This window comes from Elephantulus edwardii, unplaced genomic scaffold (genome assembly GCF_000299155.1).
Source record: "Elephantulus edwardii isolate Elephantulus edwardi_28Jun2011 unplaced genomic scaffold, EleEdw1.0 scaffold00020, whole genome shotgun sequence".
NCBI lineage: Eukaryota > Metazoa > Chordata > Mammalia > Macroscelidea > Macroscelididae > Elephantulus > Elephantulus edwardii.
In genome coordinates this window covers 27,436,481-27,452,033 of record NW_006399770.1, presented here as the reverse complement: position 1 = coordinate 27,452,033, position 15,553 = coordinate 27,436,481, and the positions used below count along the sequence as shown (strand labels likewise).

Genomic DNA, 15,553 nt, shown 5'->3' with positions numbered 1-15,553 from the left:
GGCAAAGGGCAGCAAGCAGTTCAAGTTCACCAGCTGCTCTGTGGGACGAGGACGTGGAGTGTCCTCCCATAGAGATTTACAGCCTTGGAATCCCAACAGAGGACTGCTATGAGTTGGTACTGACTTGATGGCAGTGGGTTTGATTTTGAATATATGTATGTTTAAAGAAATACATACATACACATATGTGTGTGTGTGTGTGTGTGTGTGTGTGTACATATGTATTCAACTCATTGCTGTTGAGGTGAAACTGAGAAGGGAGTAGATTGCTCAACTTTCTGCCGGTGAATCTGGCCTTTCTCTACAGAGTACCCCACCAAAACTCTCACTCTCTCTACATCTCGTCTTTCTGTCTCTAAATAGTTACAGGTTAGGGGGAAGAAAGGGAGGAAAGACAGGCAATTGACTAGAGAATAACTCTGACAGTGCAGGAGCCAATGGACCCACAATGTGCAGGACAGATGGCAAGCTGCTCAAAACCCAAGAGCTGGAGTTCAGAGGATGACAAGTCAGGTGCAATACCCAGAAAGCGCTTTGCCAGAACATCCGTACGTATCGGATGCAGGAACTCCAAAGAAACCTCCCTTTTACCTGACTAGGAGCTCGGCTCACAACAGCTCACCAAGTGGAGGATGATTACCTTAAAGCCTTCCAAATCACCAGCATCATGGCCGAGCCATGTTCACACATCATCTTACCTAACACTGCAGTGAATCTTCCAGTGGTGACCTTTGTACTCATTTACTCTTGCTCTTGATGGTATAAGCCTATGCTTAATTAAGGGGAGAGTCTCATTCATTGACACACAAATCTTGAATTATACTTACTTTAAGAATGGAATTATCTTGTCTTGTATTTTTGGTATCATAGCCTTCCAGTAAACAGCGACGAGTGGTATTTCCTGATCCAGCAAACTCTGCCAGGTTTAGATCTGCAAAGCCCAGCTATGAAAAGAAAGAGAATTATATTAATAGACTATCTACTAGGCCTCTATCATATTCTCCTTAAAATAAACATTTAAAAAAAAATACAAAACAAAAACATCCTGTACATGTCCTAAACTAGTCTTTTCAAACTTTTCATTTGCAATTTTTGTCATTTTAACAATACCTGTTCTAATACTTGCCTAAAATAGTGGTCTTTTAATTGGTATCCTTTTTGTAATAGTTTATTGCCTATTCTACTCTTTGTTGTTGTTGTTGTGTGTCGTTGAGTCAGAACCAACTGGCACAAGAGTAACATCTGGTGGATTTGAACCACGTGCCTTTGGGATTGCAGCATAGCTCTTACCACTAGGCCACTAGAGTCCTCTACCTATTCTATTCTTAAGCTAGTAAAAAAATTCTACAGTGATTGAGCTGCTTCTGACTCAGGGTGATTCTTCATCAGTTGTCAGAGGGAGTCAGTCTTCACAGGAGGAGACTGTCCATCTTTTTTCCAGAGGAGCAAAACTGCTGACTATAGATTCAAACACCTGGCCTTTTGGTAACAAAACATGTAACTATGTCACCAGGGCTAATTTATCTTAAGCAGTGTTGTTACGGTTCAGAACAAACTCATAGCTGATCCTACAGTAGGTTTTTAGAGGCTGTATAATCACACAGAAGGAGATTGTCCATCTTTCTCCTGCAGAGACGCTAGTAGACTTGAATTGCACGCCTTTGGGTTGGCAGTGCAGGTCCTTACCATTAGGCCAGGACCTTTGAAATCATAAATTTGATTCACTAAAGATTTTTCTACACACATTAAAAATATATACCTAATTTTAAAAAGTAAAAGAAGAGAGGACACTAAGCTGCAGGAAAAAAGGTGAGGGAAGGTGAGGCTTTGTGCCTAGAGCGAGCACTCTCCATTGCTTGTGGGGAGAGGGGACTGAGGTGTCCCTGGGGGTGCATGCCCCTCCATGTGCAGATCACTGCCTCCGTAGCTTCGGGGCCATCCCAGGGGCCAAGCAAGACAAGTGACTTTAGTATACAGAACTTCAAGCAGAGGAAAGAATTTTCATAGCTCTCTGGGAGAAAGTGAGAAAGAGAGAGAGAACTGACTTGAGACGCCCTGCACACATGCTGCTTGAGCTCGCAGCCCTGATTTCTAATCTCGTTCCACTCTGGAGACAAAGGAAGACATTAAGCTCCAGGAGAAAACGTGCATGAGAAACTGCATGAATAGAGCACCTGGTCTCACACCACTCAGACACTTCATATGTGAAGGATGCCTATAGAGTTTGTGTCAGGGAACTACATCAAGGCGAGATTCCTACAGGGCTGCAGTGCAGAACAGGGAGAGCCTAAAGGACTTTAGGAAAGGCAAATTTTCCCAGAAAGGACTTACAGTAGAGTGAGTAGCTCACTCCATTTTGAACATTTTAACTTGGCAACTAACTAGTAACATTATAAAGCCAAGAACCACCAACAACTTCACAAACACAATAGAAATGACACAAAACTTACCCAGAAAAAAATGTCACTAAATGTCAAGAAAGCAGCAGGCAGCTTCAAACACTATGGAAAAACAAATTAAGCCTTCTCCAAAAGAAGCAGAGAATATTAGAGACCTCATGAATACCTCAGAGTCAAGAAGGCTGATGATATATGTTGATATGGAGACATTTGGACAGCTATAAATAAAAGTACAAATGATGGGGAAAAAACAACATAAGTCATACGTAAAGGGAATAATCAGGAGGTAGAAAATCAGAAAAAAAAATACTGATGAAGAGTTATTGGAACAGCTATGGAAGATGGTGCAAATGATGGAAGAAACAATAGAAACTACCAACAAAGAAAACTCTCCAGAGACATGGAACCAGAAGAAATATACTGAGGAAGAAGAACTTGTACAAATAAGGAAGAAGATGGAAAAATTGGAAGAGTTGAAACTCTAGATAAAGAGGTGCAAGAACTTAAAAAAGTCATCACAAGGTAGAGAGGGTACTGTCAACATAGGACTAGAAATAACAGAAAGGCATGAAAAAACAATATAAAATATTAAGACTAAAATGTCAAAAGTGTCCAAAATGCCTGAAGGACAAAAAACTAGAATAGAAGGGATGAAGAAGAGAGTCAGACTTAAGTTCTGATTTTTCAGCAGAAATCATGAGAGCAAGAAGTCAATGGGATGGCATATACAGAAAATGGAAAGAAAATAGTTGCCAACCATGCGTTCTGTACCCCACAGAACTCTCCATCACATATGAAGGAGAAAACACATCCTTTGCAGTAAAGAAAGAACTTATGAAATTTGTGAAAACAAGACCAAACCTACAAGAACTTTTAAGGGAAGTCCTTCACACAGAGACACCAAAAGAAAGTGGATGGACCATAGCAACAAGAAACAACAACAAAAAGAAACACAGCAAAATGGCAGCAATAAAACCTGGCCTGTCAATCATCACACTTAGTGTGAATGGACTAAATGCAGCAATCAAGAGAAAAAGAGCAGCAGAATGGATTAAAAAAAACCCCCAAAACAACAAAGTCCATCAATATGTTGTCTACAAGAGACACACACATCTAGTAAATGAAGAGAAAGACTCAAAATCAAAGGCTGGGGGGTTGGGTGGGGCAGAATACCAAGCAAACGCATCCACAAAAAAGCAGGAGTGGCAATACTAATCTCTGATAAAATAGACTTCAGAATGAAAACCACCATAAAAGATAAGGAAGGACACTATAACATGATTAAAGGCACAGTAGATCAAGAAGTTATAATATTGGTTAACATCTATGCACCAAATGATAGACCTGCTAAATGGATAAAACTGCTAAAAGAATTGAAGAAAGAAATAGCACCACAATAGTGGTAGGAGACTTTAACGCATCACTCTCACCAAAGGATAGGTCAATTCAAAAGAAACTTAACAAAGATGTAGAAGACCTAAACTACACAGTCAGCTAACTTGACATTGTGGATGTATTCCAAGCACTGTTGTTGTGTGCCATTAAGTCGGAACTGACCCAAGTTGACCCTCCAGGTTTTCCAAGGCAGTTAATCAGACAGGAGGAGATTGCCCATCCTTCTCTTGCAGAGTGGCTAGTGGACTTGAACCACGTCCTTTCGGGATTGCAGCACAGCTTCCTGGCATTAGGCCACCAGAGTTATGCACCCAACTAAAACTCACATCACTTTCTTCCCAAGTGCACAAGGTGCATCCTCCAGAACTGATTGTATACTAGGGCACAAAGCAAGACTCAACAAATTAATAAAATCATCAAAATAATACAAAGTATCTTCTCAGACCACAAAGCTGTAAGACTAGAAATTAATCATATGAGGACAAAGTTTATGAAGCCACCAAATGTGGAAGCTCAAATAACACGCTGCTGGAACACAATTCAGTTATAGAATAAAGAAAGAAATAAAAACGTTCCTCAAAACAAATGGTAATGAAAAATGTACCAAAACCTCTGGGATGCAGCTAAGGCAGTCCTCAGGGGGCAGTTCATAGGAAGAGGCAAACACATAAAAAACTAAGAAAGCAAAACAAATTATATAACTCCACACCTTCATCAAACAGAAAGAGAACAACAATCTAACCCAACAGCTGTTAGAAGAAAGAAATGATAAGAACGAGAACTGAAATCAATGAGATAGAAAACAGAAAAACAATTGAAACCATCACTAAGACCAGGAGCTGTTTTTTTTCGAAAGGGTCAATAAAATTGACAAACCATTGGCAAAATTAACAAAAGAAAAAAGAAGAAACAAATTACTTGATTAAAGAATGATAGTGGTGACATCATAACAGAACCAGAAGAAATTAAATCTATAGCATAACTTTGAACACTTAGAGGAAATGGACAATCTCCTTAAAACTCATGCCCTACCCAGACTGGCAAGAACAGATGTAGAACACTTGAACAGACCCATCACAAAAGAAGAAACTGAGCAGGTCATAAAAAGATTCCCCGACAAAAAAAGTCCTGGACCAGATGACTTCACAGCTGAATTCTACTAAACATTCAGAGATTTATCACCAATTCTACTTAAGCTATTTCGAAAAACAGAAAAAGAAGGAACACTTCCAGAGACATTGTATGAAGGACGCATAACCCTAATAGCAAAACCAGGCAAAAACATTACCAAGAAAACTACAGACCAATATCTCTCATGAACATGGATGCAAAAATCCTTAACAAAATCCTAGCCAGTAGAATCCAACAGCAAATAAAAAAAAATCACGACCAAGTGGGATTCATAAAAGTTATGAAAGGATGGTTCAACATAAGAAAAACAATCAACATAATTCACCACATAACAAAACAAATAACAAGAACCATATGATCCCAGCAATTGATGCAGAAAAGGCATTTGACAAAATCCAACACTTCTTCCTGACTAAGACACTCAGCAAAATTGTAATAAAAGCTAATTTCCTCAACATATGAAAAGTTTATATGCAAAACCAAGAGCCAATATAATTTTCAATGGAGAAAGACTAAAAGCATTTTCCTTGAGAACAGGGTCCAGACAAAGATGCCCATTGTCACTACTTTTATTCAATATTGCACTGGAAGTACTTGCTAGGGCAATAGGACAAGAGAAGGAAAGAAAAGGTATAAAAGAAGGAAATAAAAGGTATCAGCAAAGAGATGGTTCAACTGTTGCTATATGCAGTTGATATGATAGTGTATACAGAAAATTCCAAAGACTCAAGAAAAATATTGTCAGAGCTAGTAGACCAATTTAGTAGAGTGGCAGGATACAAGATTAATATCCAAAAATCCGTGAAATTCCTCTACAGAAACAAAGAGAACTCAGAGAAGGAAACCAAAAACAGCAATACCATATACAATAGCCAATCACAAATTGAGATACTTGAGCGTGAACCCAACAAGAAACACAAAAGACCTATACAAAGAAAACTACAGAACATTTTTGTGAGACACAATAAAAGACATAAATAAATAGAAAAATATTCCCTGTTCATGGATAAAAATACTCAATAAGAACAAACAGATTAATCCTGGAGAGAGTAAAACCAGGCTGCTCCTTGGAGACAAGGATTCTGAGGCTTCATCTGACATACTTTGGGCATGTTGTGAAGAGGGACCAATCCTTGGAGAGGAACATCATGCTTGGAAGGGTCAAGGGAGAGAGGAAGATCATTGATAAGACGGATTGATTCAGTGACTGGGGTAATGAGGGTAGGTGTGTCAGAGACAAAAGTTGGCACAGGATAGAGCCAGGGTTCAGGGCTATTGTACATAGAGTCGCTATGAGTCACAAGCCACTTGACGGCACATAACAACAAAAAATTGTGAAAATGACAATCCTACCAAAAGCAATCTATCTGTTCAACGTAATTATAATACAGACACCAAATTAATTTTTCAAGGAGATTGAAAGGGAATTTGTTAAGTTTATTGGAAAAGAAAGAGGTCCTGAATAAGCAAAGCACTTCTGAAAAGCAAAAATGAAGTGGGAGGCACAGCACGCCCTGATATCAAAAGCTACTACAAAGCAGTAGCAACCCAAAACAGCATGGTATTGGTATAATGATAGGCACACAGACCCGTGGCACAGAACTGAGAACCAGAAAAGGACCCATCTATCTATGGTCAACTGATATTCGACAAGGAAACAAAACCTATCAAATGTGGAAATGACAAGACAGCATCTTCAACAAATGGTGCTGCAAAAACTGGACTACCATCTGTGAAAGCTGAAACAGAATCAACATCTCACACCATACACAAAAATCAACTCAAGGTCGATCAGGGACCTGGAAAAAAAGCTCAAAATAAAAAAGTTCATGAGACAAACTGGCATCAAGATTAGAAGGCCTAGTCTATGGTATTAAGGGACTGTCAAATACAGTCAAGAAATGCACAGTCTGAAGAGGATAAAATTGATGAATGGGACCTTTAGAGTAAATCCCTGTGCACATCAAAAACTTCTTCTAACAGGGTGAAAAGAAAGCCTAGTGACTGGAAACAAACATTAGGCAATACCATCTCAGAAAAGGGTCTCATAACCAAAGTTTACAAAACAACCCTGGGCCTCCAGAAGAAAAAGACTGGTAATCAAATTACAAAATGGGCAAGCAACATGGTAAGACCTCTCACAGAGGAGGACATTCAGATACCCAACATATGAAGAAATGCTCAAAATCACTGGCAATAAGAAATATGCAAATAGAAACCACAATGGGATACCATCTTACTCCAATAGCAGAGGCAAAGCTTAACAGGGCAACAAGTAATAAATGTTGGAGAGGATGTGGCTAGACAGGAACTGTTATATACATTGTTGGGGGGATTGTAAAATAGTACAACCACTCCGGAAGGCAGTTTGGCATTTCCTCAAATAGCTGTACATAGAAATTCCATATGACTCTGCTATTCCACTGCTTAGAATATACACAGAGAAAATGAGAACTGAGGCACAAACACAGACTTGTTCTTAGCAATTCAATGTTCAGAGTAGCATTGTTCACCACAGCAAGAATATGGAAACAGCCCAAATGCCCAACAAGAACAGATGAGATTGAGAAATTATGGTACATTCACCCAGTGTAATACTATGTAGCATGCAGGAGCAATGATTTTGTAAATTACTACCTAACTTGGGAGGGACTGAAGAGCATTGTGCTAAGTGAAGTTACTCACTCTCTAGGACCATTATTGTAGAATGAGTATGACAATCAAAGGAGGGGAAGGGGATGGTTAATCATAGGGTCACACACAGTTGATGGGTGGAGGGAGAGGTGAGTAAAGGAAAGGGAAAAGATCTGGTTTGAAAAACAATGTATATGAACTTTATAAGTAAATAAATATAAAAGAATAAAAAAAGTAAAAAAAAAAGAGAACATACATCAAAGAACTAAAATTACTGCTGGTAGCAGCGGTATATGCACCACATTACAGGAAATATCAGTAGAACAATCACATGATAATTTGCCTAGAGATACAGAAAGCCTATTCTCTAATTCTCATTCCATGCCAGTGAAGTTAACCACTGACAACTGTGGAGAGTCGCAGGTTATAAAATTATCACTTTCCACAGAAGACCATATGATTTAAGCAAATCAAAGGCTCTCCTTGGAGTAAGTCTTTTCTGTTCTACTACCTTCTACAGGATAATTACCTCTGAACTGAATCTTTACTTCCTTCTCTTTGTTCCTAAAAATGTACAACCAGAAGAGGATAAACTAGATGAATACGCCTTTCTAATAATTAAATCTTTATGTGCATCAACATTTTCTTCAAAAGAGTAAAAGAAAACAGATCAAGGAAAAAAATGTTTGGTAATAGTATGACTGACAAAGGGCTCATCTCTAAATTTATAGAAAACTCTAACACCTCAATAAGAAAAATACAAACAATCCATTTACAGAAAGGGCAGAAGTTATGAAATTTAAGAGAGATATTCAGAGGTCCCAGAAATACATAAAAAAATACCCAAGATTATCAGGTATTTCTATTGTTATGTACTGTTGAGCTGTCCCCTCAGCAAGTTTTCAGCGTTAGTAAATTGCACAAGGAAATTACCCATCTTCCTCTTATGGAGCAGCTGGTGGAGTTGAACCATGTTGCTTTGGGTTGGCAGCACAACTCCTTACCCCTAAGCCACCAGAGCTCACTATATAGTGTTGTTAGGTGCTATCAGTATGACTCATAGCGACCTTGTGAACAACAGATTCGAACACTGCCATTCTCATCATTTCTGACATACTTGAATGACTGCGGCAGTCACTGTGTCAATTCATCTGGTTAAGGGGCTTCCTCATTTTTGTCGACTCTCTACTTTTCCAAACATGATGTCACTCTCCAACAAACAGCCTCTTCTAGCAACCTGCTCAAAACTTGTGAGACTAAGCTGTCATCCTTGTCTCCAGAGAGCACTCTGGCTACACTTTCTCCAAGACATATTTATCTTTTGGGTTCAGAGACACTACGTATTAGAAAGATGCAAATCAAAACAACAATGAAGTATCATCTCACTCCAGCAACAACAGCACAGTTCAATAAGACAGTGAACAGGATGTGCTGCTGAGGGTGAGGAGATGCTGAGGATACATGGCTGGTGGGAATGCAACCACTATGGAAAGCAGTTTGGTGTTTCCTTCAAAGTTGAAAATGGAAACCCTATTTGATGTAGCTATTCCCCAACTCTTTATATACATCCTAGAGAACTAAGACTGACATAGATGTGTGCACAGCCATATTTACTGCAGCATTATGCACAGTAACAAAGAGAAAGAAACAACTCATGTGTTCATCAGTGAACAAGTGGCCACAGAAATGATGCTACACTCACACAATGCAGTACAATCCAACAATGAAAAAGAATGAGGAAATCATGAAACACTGCATTACAAAGGTAAGTGAAATCAGTCAGACAAGCCTATTATAGAAAGGTGAAGCACAGAGAGACGAATTCTAGTTTAATTACCAGGGAGGGGAAAGTAAATTAATTGTTAGATAATAAATACTTATTAATATAGATGAAGAGAAAGATAAAATGGATAATGCTATAGAACAAAATGTACATGAATGGCTGAAAAATGAATATGCTTTGTACACATTCATTCAAATCACAATAAAAAACGTTTGAAAGGAAAACCTGCAAACACTCAGTTGGACCCATGAAATGACATTCAGGATGAAGATTTTTATTACAAGCTGGATTGTAGAGTATTTAAGCAGCTTTTAACATATCAAAAAGAATAAAGAATAAGAACTTAAAGTTCATTTGAAGGGTTATGAGCCTGTATGCATCACACCTGGCACACACCAAGCCATAGGTAATGTTTACCTACTAATCTCCATTTGGTAACAAATCTGTCTCTGGCTTCCTTGTCATTGTCAATTTCATCTTCCTCCACTCATTTCCTGACTTATTCTACTAGCCACAATTCCCTGTTATTTGCAAACACCAAGATGACCTCACAGGCTTTAACACTTACTCTTAAATTGTGCCTGATGGATGGTGAAGGGATTGAGATTGTAAACAGCTTTAGCTTGCTTGGTTCCATAATCAACACTCTTGGCACCAGCAGCCAGAAAATTAGAAGGCATACTGCGTTGGGAAAGTCTGTTGTTAGAAACCTCTCCAAAGTACAGAAGAGCAAAGATGTCAGTCTGGAGATTAAGGTGTGCCTGATACAGGCCATGGTCTTTGTAATCACTTGCTATACATAGAGAGCTGGACAATGACTAGGGATTATAGGAGAATTGATGCCTTTGAGCTATGGTGTTGGAAAGAGTACTGAATATGCCATGGACTGCTAAGAGGACAAAAACAGGTTCATCCTGGAAAGGGTTAATCCAGGCTGCTCCTTGGAATCAAGGATTCTGAAGCTTAGTTTGACATACTTTGGACATGTTGCAAGGAGGGACCAGTCCTTGGAGAGGGATGTAATGCTTGGGAGGGTGGAGGGACAACGCAGGAGAGGAAGACCCTTGATGATATGAATTGATTCAGTGACTGGGGTAATGGGGTAGGTGTGTCAGAGACGGTGAGATTGGCACAGGACAGAGCACGGTTTAGGGCTGTTGTACATAGGCGACTCGATGGCACATAACAACATCACTTCAGTCAGGTCTCTCCTGAGATGCCATCTCTAAGATATGCCCTGCCTTCTTTGTCCTTTCCCTTGTAGTCTGGACATGAGGCTGTTTTGTTTTCTTCCTTAGTGGTTATCAGCAGCTCTGGTGTCACTGTGGGCCAAGTGTCGGCTTGCTAATGGAAAGGTTGACAGTTTGAAGCACCCAGTTGCTTCCTGGGAGAACGATAAGGCAGTCTGCTCCCGCAAAGATTTACAGCCTTAAAAACCCTATAGGGCACTTCTACCCTATCCGATAGGGTTGCTATAATGAGAATGGACTCCATGGCTGTGTGTTTGGTTTTGGTTAGTTATATATGTCACTGTTGTTAAGTGCTATCGAGTGTGAACTGACTCACAGCTGACTCTTCCGCAGGTTTCCAGAGGTAGTAAATGGCATGGGAGAAGACTGCTCAACATTCTCCTGTGAAAATACTGATGGATTTGAATTCGAACTGCTTTTGTGTTGGCAGTGCAGCTCTTTACCACTAGGCCACCAGAGCTCCACATTACATAGATGTTGTTGTTGTTGTTATGTGCCGTGGAGTAGCTTGCGACTCATAGTGACCATATGTACAACAGCCCTAAACTCTGCTCTGTCCTGTGCCAACTGCACTGCCTCTGACAATCCCATCCTGATTATCCCAGTCACTGAATCAATCCACCTCATAGAGGGCCTTCCCCTCCTGCGTTGTCCCTCCACCCTCCCAAGCATGATGTCCTTCTCCAAGGACCGGTCTCTGCTCACAACATGTCCAAAGTATGTTAGACGGAGCCTCAGAATCCTTGCCTCCAGGGAGCCACCCGGTTTAACCCTTTCCAGGACAAATCTGTTTGTTTTCCTAGCAGTCCATGGTATTCTCAATACTCTTCTCCAGCACCACACCTCAAAGGCATCAATTCTCCTTCTATCCTCCTTGGCCATTGTCCAACTCTCTGATGCATAACAAGTGATTGCATATTTAATTTGTTTACTCTATTGTTTTTTGTCACCTGCTAGAATATAAACTCCACAGAGGCAGGCAGTTTGTTGTGTTCTCAGCTGTATCTCCGGCCCACAGAATAGTACCTGGTAAGCACTTAAATCATGGTGAATTAAAAAACAACCATGGGCTTATCAGCCACTGTTGCAATGCTTATACTCCAGGGTCCCTAAGCATCACATGTTGCTGTTTACTGTTGCATGAGAACCAAACCCTAGCTGACCCTCAATCGGGTTTTCAGAGTCAGTTAATCACATGGGAGGAGAATGGCCACAGGGTAAAGAAAAATTCTGCTCAACCCCTGTTAACGAAGCATATCAAAAAGTAGGACATTCCAGTGTGATGCAAGAGGCCAATGAGCACATTCAATATTTACTAAGCATCTTTTCTCTGTCAGATCCTGTTCTGGATACTGGAAGCAGATTTGAACAGGACAGTAAGGACTCTGCCTACATTCTAGAAAGGTGGCTGAGTGTGTTACATCTTTATGGTTTCCCCTTTGGCTTCTCTGAGAGGTCTGTCTTTTGGAAAGGGTACTAAGACAGAAATACCAAAATGTCACCAGCTGCCACAAGAACCTGGATGTGGTGCGAGCAGTGTGGACCACGAGAGACATCAAGACATCAGTGGACTCTGCAGTGGCCATCAATGACCTGTCAGTGGTGGTGGACCTCCTCAACACTGTCAACCAGAAAGCCTCGCTGTGGAAGTTGGACCTGTGCACCACAGTCCTGCCACAGATGGAGAAACTTCTGCAGAGCAAGGATGAGATCTAAGTCCAAAGAGGCTGCACCTCCCTGAAGCTGATCTCGCAGTGGTTTCTGCCCCTGATCATGGACACCCTGGTATCTCCACCCTCTGGGGGTGTGGACATCAGTCATGAAGAGAGGCTACACAAGTGTTGGCTCTGCTACAAGCAGTTCAAGAGCATCAGCGGCGTTGTCAAGAGCAAGTCTGGCCTGAGCGGCTGCCACTGCAATGCATTCTGTGAGCTGCACCTTCTCATGGCCAGTCTGGACTGAGGAACCCAAGGAGTAGGGGCATTTGGTAGCCGTGGAGGCCTGGCCTCTGTTCCCACTCTTGGGTATCCACTGTCCCAGAGGTAGGGGCGCTGGACCACTGGCCCCTTCACAGCCCTGGACTCAGACAAGTGACTGTTTCCAATAACAGCTGTCAAGCTTTGCCTAGCTCTTGCTTTGTGGGTCGGTCCCTGAGCCACAACCCAGGGCAGTTGCTGTAATATATAAGGCAAATTTTATTAAATTTTAAAAAAATCAAACAACAAAAAACCCTATAGGTTACATCATTTGGCATGTAAATATGAGCATCATGTGCTAGGTGATGTTAGGTACTGGAAATGTAAAAATGAAAAACCAGTCCTGCTTGCGGGGAGGTCCCTGCTTAGGAGTGGAATATAGAAAAGGCAATAAATTCCTAGAAAACACTGTAATGAGCAGTGTGAGAGTGGAAGGAGCAGTCACAGGGAAGAGACAAAGACATTTTCCGAGTGGATGGAGATGACTCAACTGAGTCTAAAGGGTAAGTGAGATGACAGGCCCAGAGGGAGGAGAAGTGCATGCAAGGCAGTGAGAACAATTCCCAAGGCACAGGCGTGAAAACAGCGTGAGATGTTTTAGGAAGTATACTGGGGCAGTGTGTCTGAAGCATAAGGACAAGTGTGGATGCCTTATCCTTAAAGAAGTACAAAGAGAGGATTTGCAAATTAACATGGGTTGTATATGGTAGGTTTAAAAAAGTGTTAAATTCTTTCACAGGCAAAGGATTAACTGCTAAAGGACTAGAAGCAGGGGAACAATATGATGTTCTAATTGTAGAAAGATCACCCCAATGATAATACAGAAAGTGGACTGGAGGTTGACAACAGCAGAGCAGGGAGACTAAATGGGCAAGTGTGGGTTTTAAATAAGCCACAATCATGCTGTAAAATAGTGAGACCTTAAAGGAGGAAGGATGATTTCAAGAGGATTTTTAGAAGGAAAAAATCAAGAGATTCTGTCTATCACACTGGATCCTGCTAAGCACCTACTCAATATCCGATATTCTGCCACTCCTTGCTGGCAAAGCCCCGATTTTATTCAGGAGTGGAGTCAAAATCAATTCAACTCTACTCTGTTACCTCTTTTCCAATCCTGACACCAATGGCAAATGCACTTTCTCAGTTGTTGTTGCTGTTATGTGCCATCGAGTTGTTTGCGACTCATAGCGACCCTATGTACAACAGCCCTAAACTCTGCTCTGTACTGTGCCAAACGCACTGTCTGTGACACTCCCATCCTGATAACCCCAGTCACTGAATCAATCCACCTCATAGAGGGCCTTCCCCTCCTGCGCCATCCCTCCACCCTACCAAGCATGATGCCCCTCTCCAAGGATCGGTCCCTCCTTACAACATGTCCAAAGTATGTTAGATGGAGCCTCAGAATCCTTGCCTCCAAGGAGCCACCCGGTTTAACCCTTTCCAGGACGAATCTGCTTTCCTAGCAGTCCATGGTAGTCTCAATACTCTTCTCCAGCACCACAGCTCAAAGGCATCAATTCTCCTTCTATCCTCCTTGGTCATTGTCCAACTCTCTGATGCATAACAAGTGATTGCAAAGACCATGGCCTGTATCAGACGCACCTTAGTCTCCAGAGAGACATCATTGCTCTTCAGTACTTTGGAGAGGTCCCTAACAGCAGACTTTCCTATGGCAATGCGCCTTTTAATTTCCTGGTTACTGGTGCCAAGAGTGTTGACTGTGGAGCCAAGCAAACTAAAGCTGTGAACAATCTCAATCTCTTCACCATCCATCCTGATGCTGTCAATTGGTCCAGTGGTGAGAATCTTTGTCTTCTTGACATTGAACCTCAATCCATATTCGAGGCTGCAGTCCTTGACACTCTGCAGCAAGCGCTTCAGGTCCTCCTCAGTTTCAGCAAGCAGGGTTGTGTCATCTGCGTAACACAGGTTGTTGATAGATCGTCCACCAATCTTGACCCCACATTTCTCCTTATAGAGCCCAGCCTCCCGGATAATCTGTTCTGCATCCAAGTTGAAAAGGCATGGAGATAGGACGCATCTCTGCCATACGCCCTTCCCAATTTTGAACCATGCAGTGTTCCCTTGCTCTCTTCTGACAAAAACCTATGTATGTACTTTCTCAGTAACCACCCCAAATGAGGTCAGGGCTCACGGGTACGAGGCATAGTCCTCAAGACGGTCAAGTCTGCCCATGACTTCAGACACCCGATGCAACCGTCAAGAGTGCCCATGACCACCTCACTTATGACTTGCTGGGTAGATATTCAGGGGTACCTTTTACCTTTTTAGGACACTGACTATTAAGATCAGATGTCCCCTCAGTGTTCTTTCAATTCTGATTGGCTGGCTTCCACTATCTCAAACTTATTGTTGTTGAGCCAGAATCTACTCATAAGTGACCTTCCAGCAGATTTCCCAAGGCTGTAAATTGTACAGGAGGAGACTGACCATCTTTCTCCTGACACACCAATGGTGGATTCAGATAGCAAGAGAGGTGCCACCCTTGGGTTTCCAGCACAGCTCCCTACAGACTACACCACCAAAGCCGCCACTATTAGTTCAGGTTTGAGAATTCATTATAATTCTGAACTCAAAAAAGCACTGTACTTATGATTATAATTTCCTTATAACAAAAAGGATGTATTTTCTCATAGCAAAATAAAGAGTAAAAGTGAGGGATATAGAAGGATTCTCAGTGTGAAACTTCTACGTCCCAAAGTACATGATAATCTTCCAAAAGCCCACAGCGCTTCTGTGCCCAGTGATCTTCTACTGGGACCTCACTGCAGTTGTTGTTAAATGTAACCCAGTCAACTACAACTCACAGCAACTCCTACGGACAATGGATCTGAACTCTGCCCTGTCCTGCGCCATCCTCATCATCACTGATACACTTAAGCCCACTGTAAATTCACTGTGTCAATCCAACTTATGAAGAATCTTCCTCTCCTTCCCTGACCCTCCACCTTCTCAAGAATG

The 15,553-nt window shown here is 41.4% G+C and overlaps 1 protein-coding gene across 1 annotated transcript in view; it reads right to left on the bottom strand.

Moving 5' to 3' along the window:
* The window catches only part of FAM102B (family with sequence similarity 102, member B), a 107,715-nt gene that overhangs the window by 36,962 nt on the left and 55,200 nt on the right, over positions 1-15,553 (bottom strand). The window contains exon 4 of the mRNA XM_006882466.1: positions 828-944. Coding sequence (XP_006882528.1) covers positions 828-944 — 117 coding nt within the window. The remainder of the gene's footprint in view (positions 1-827; positions 945-15,553) is intronic.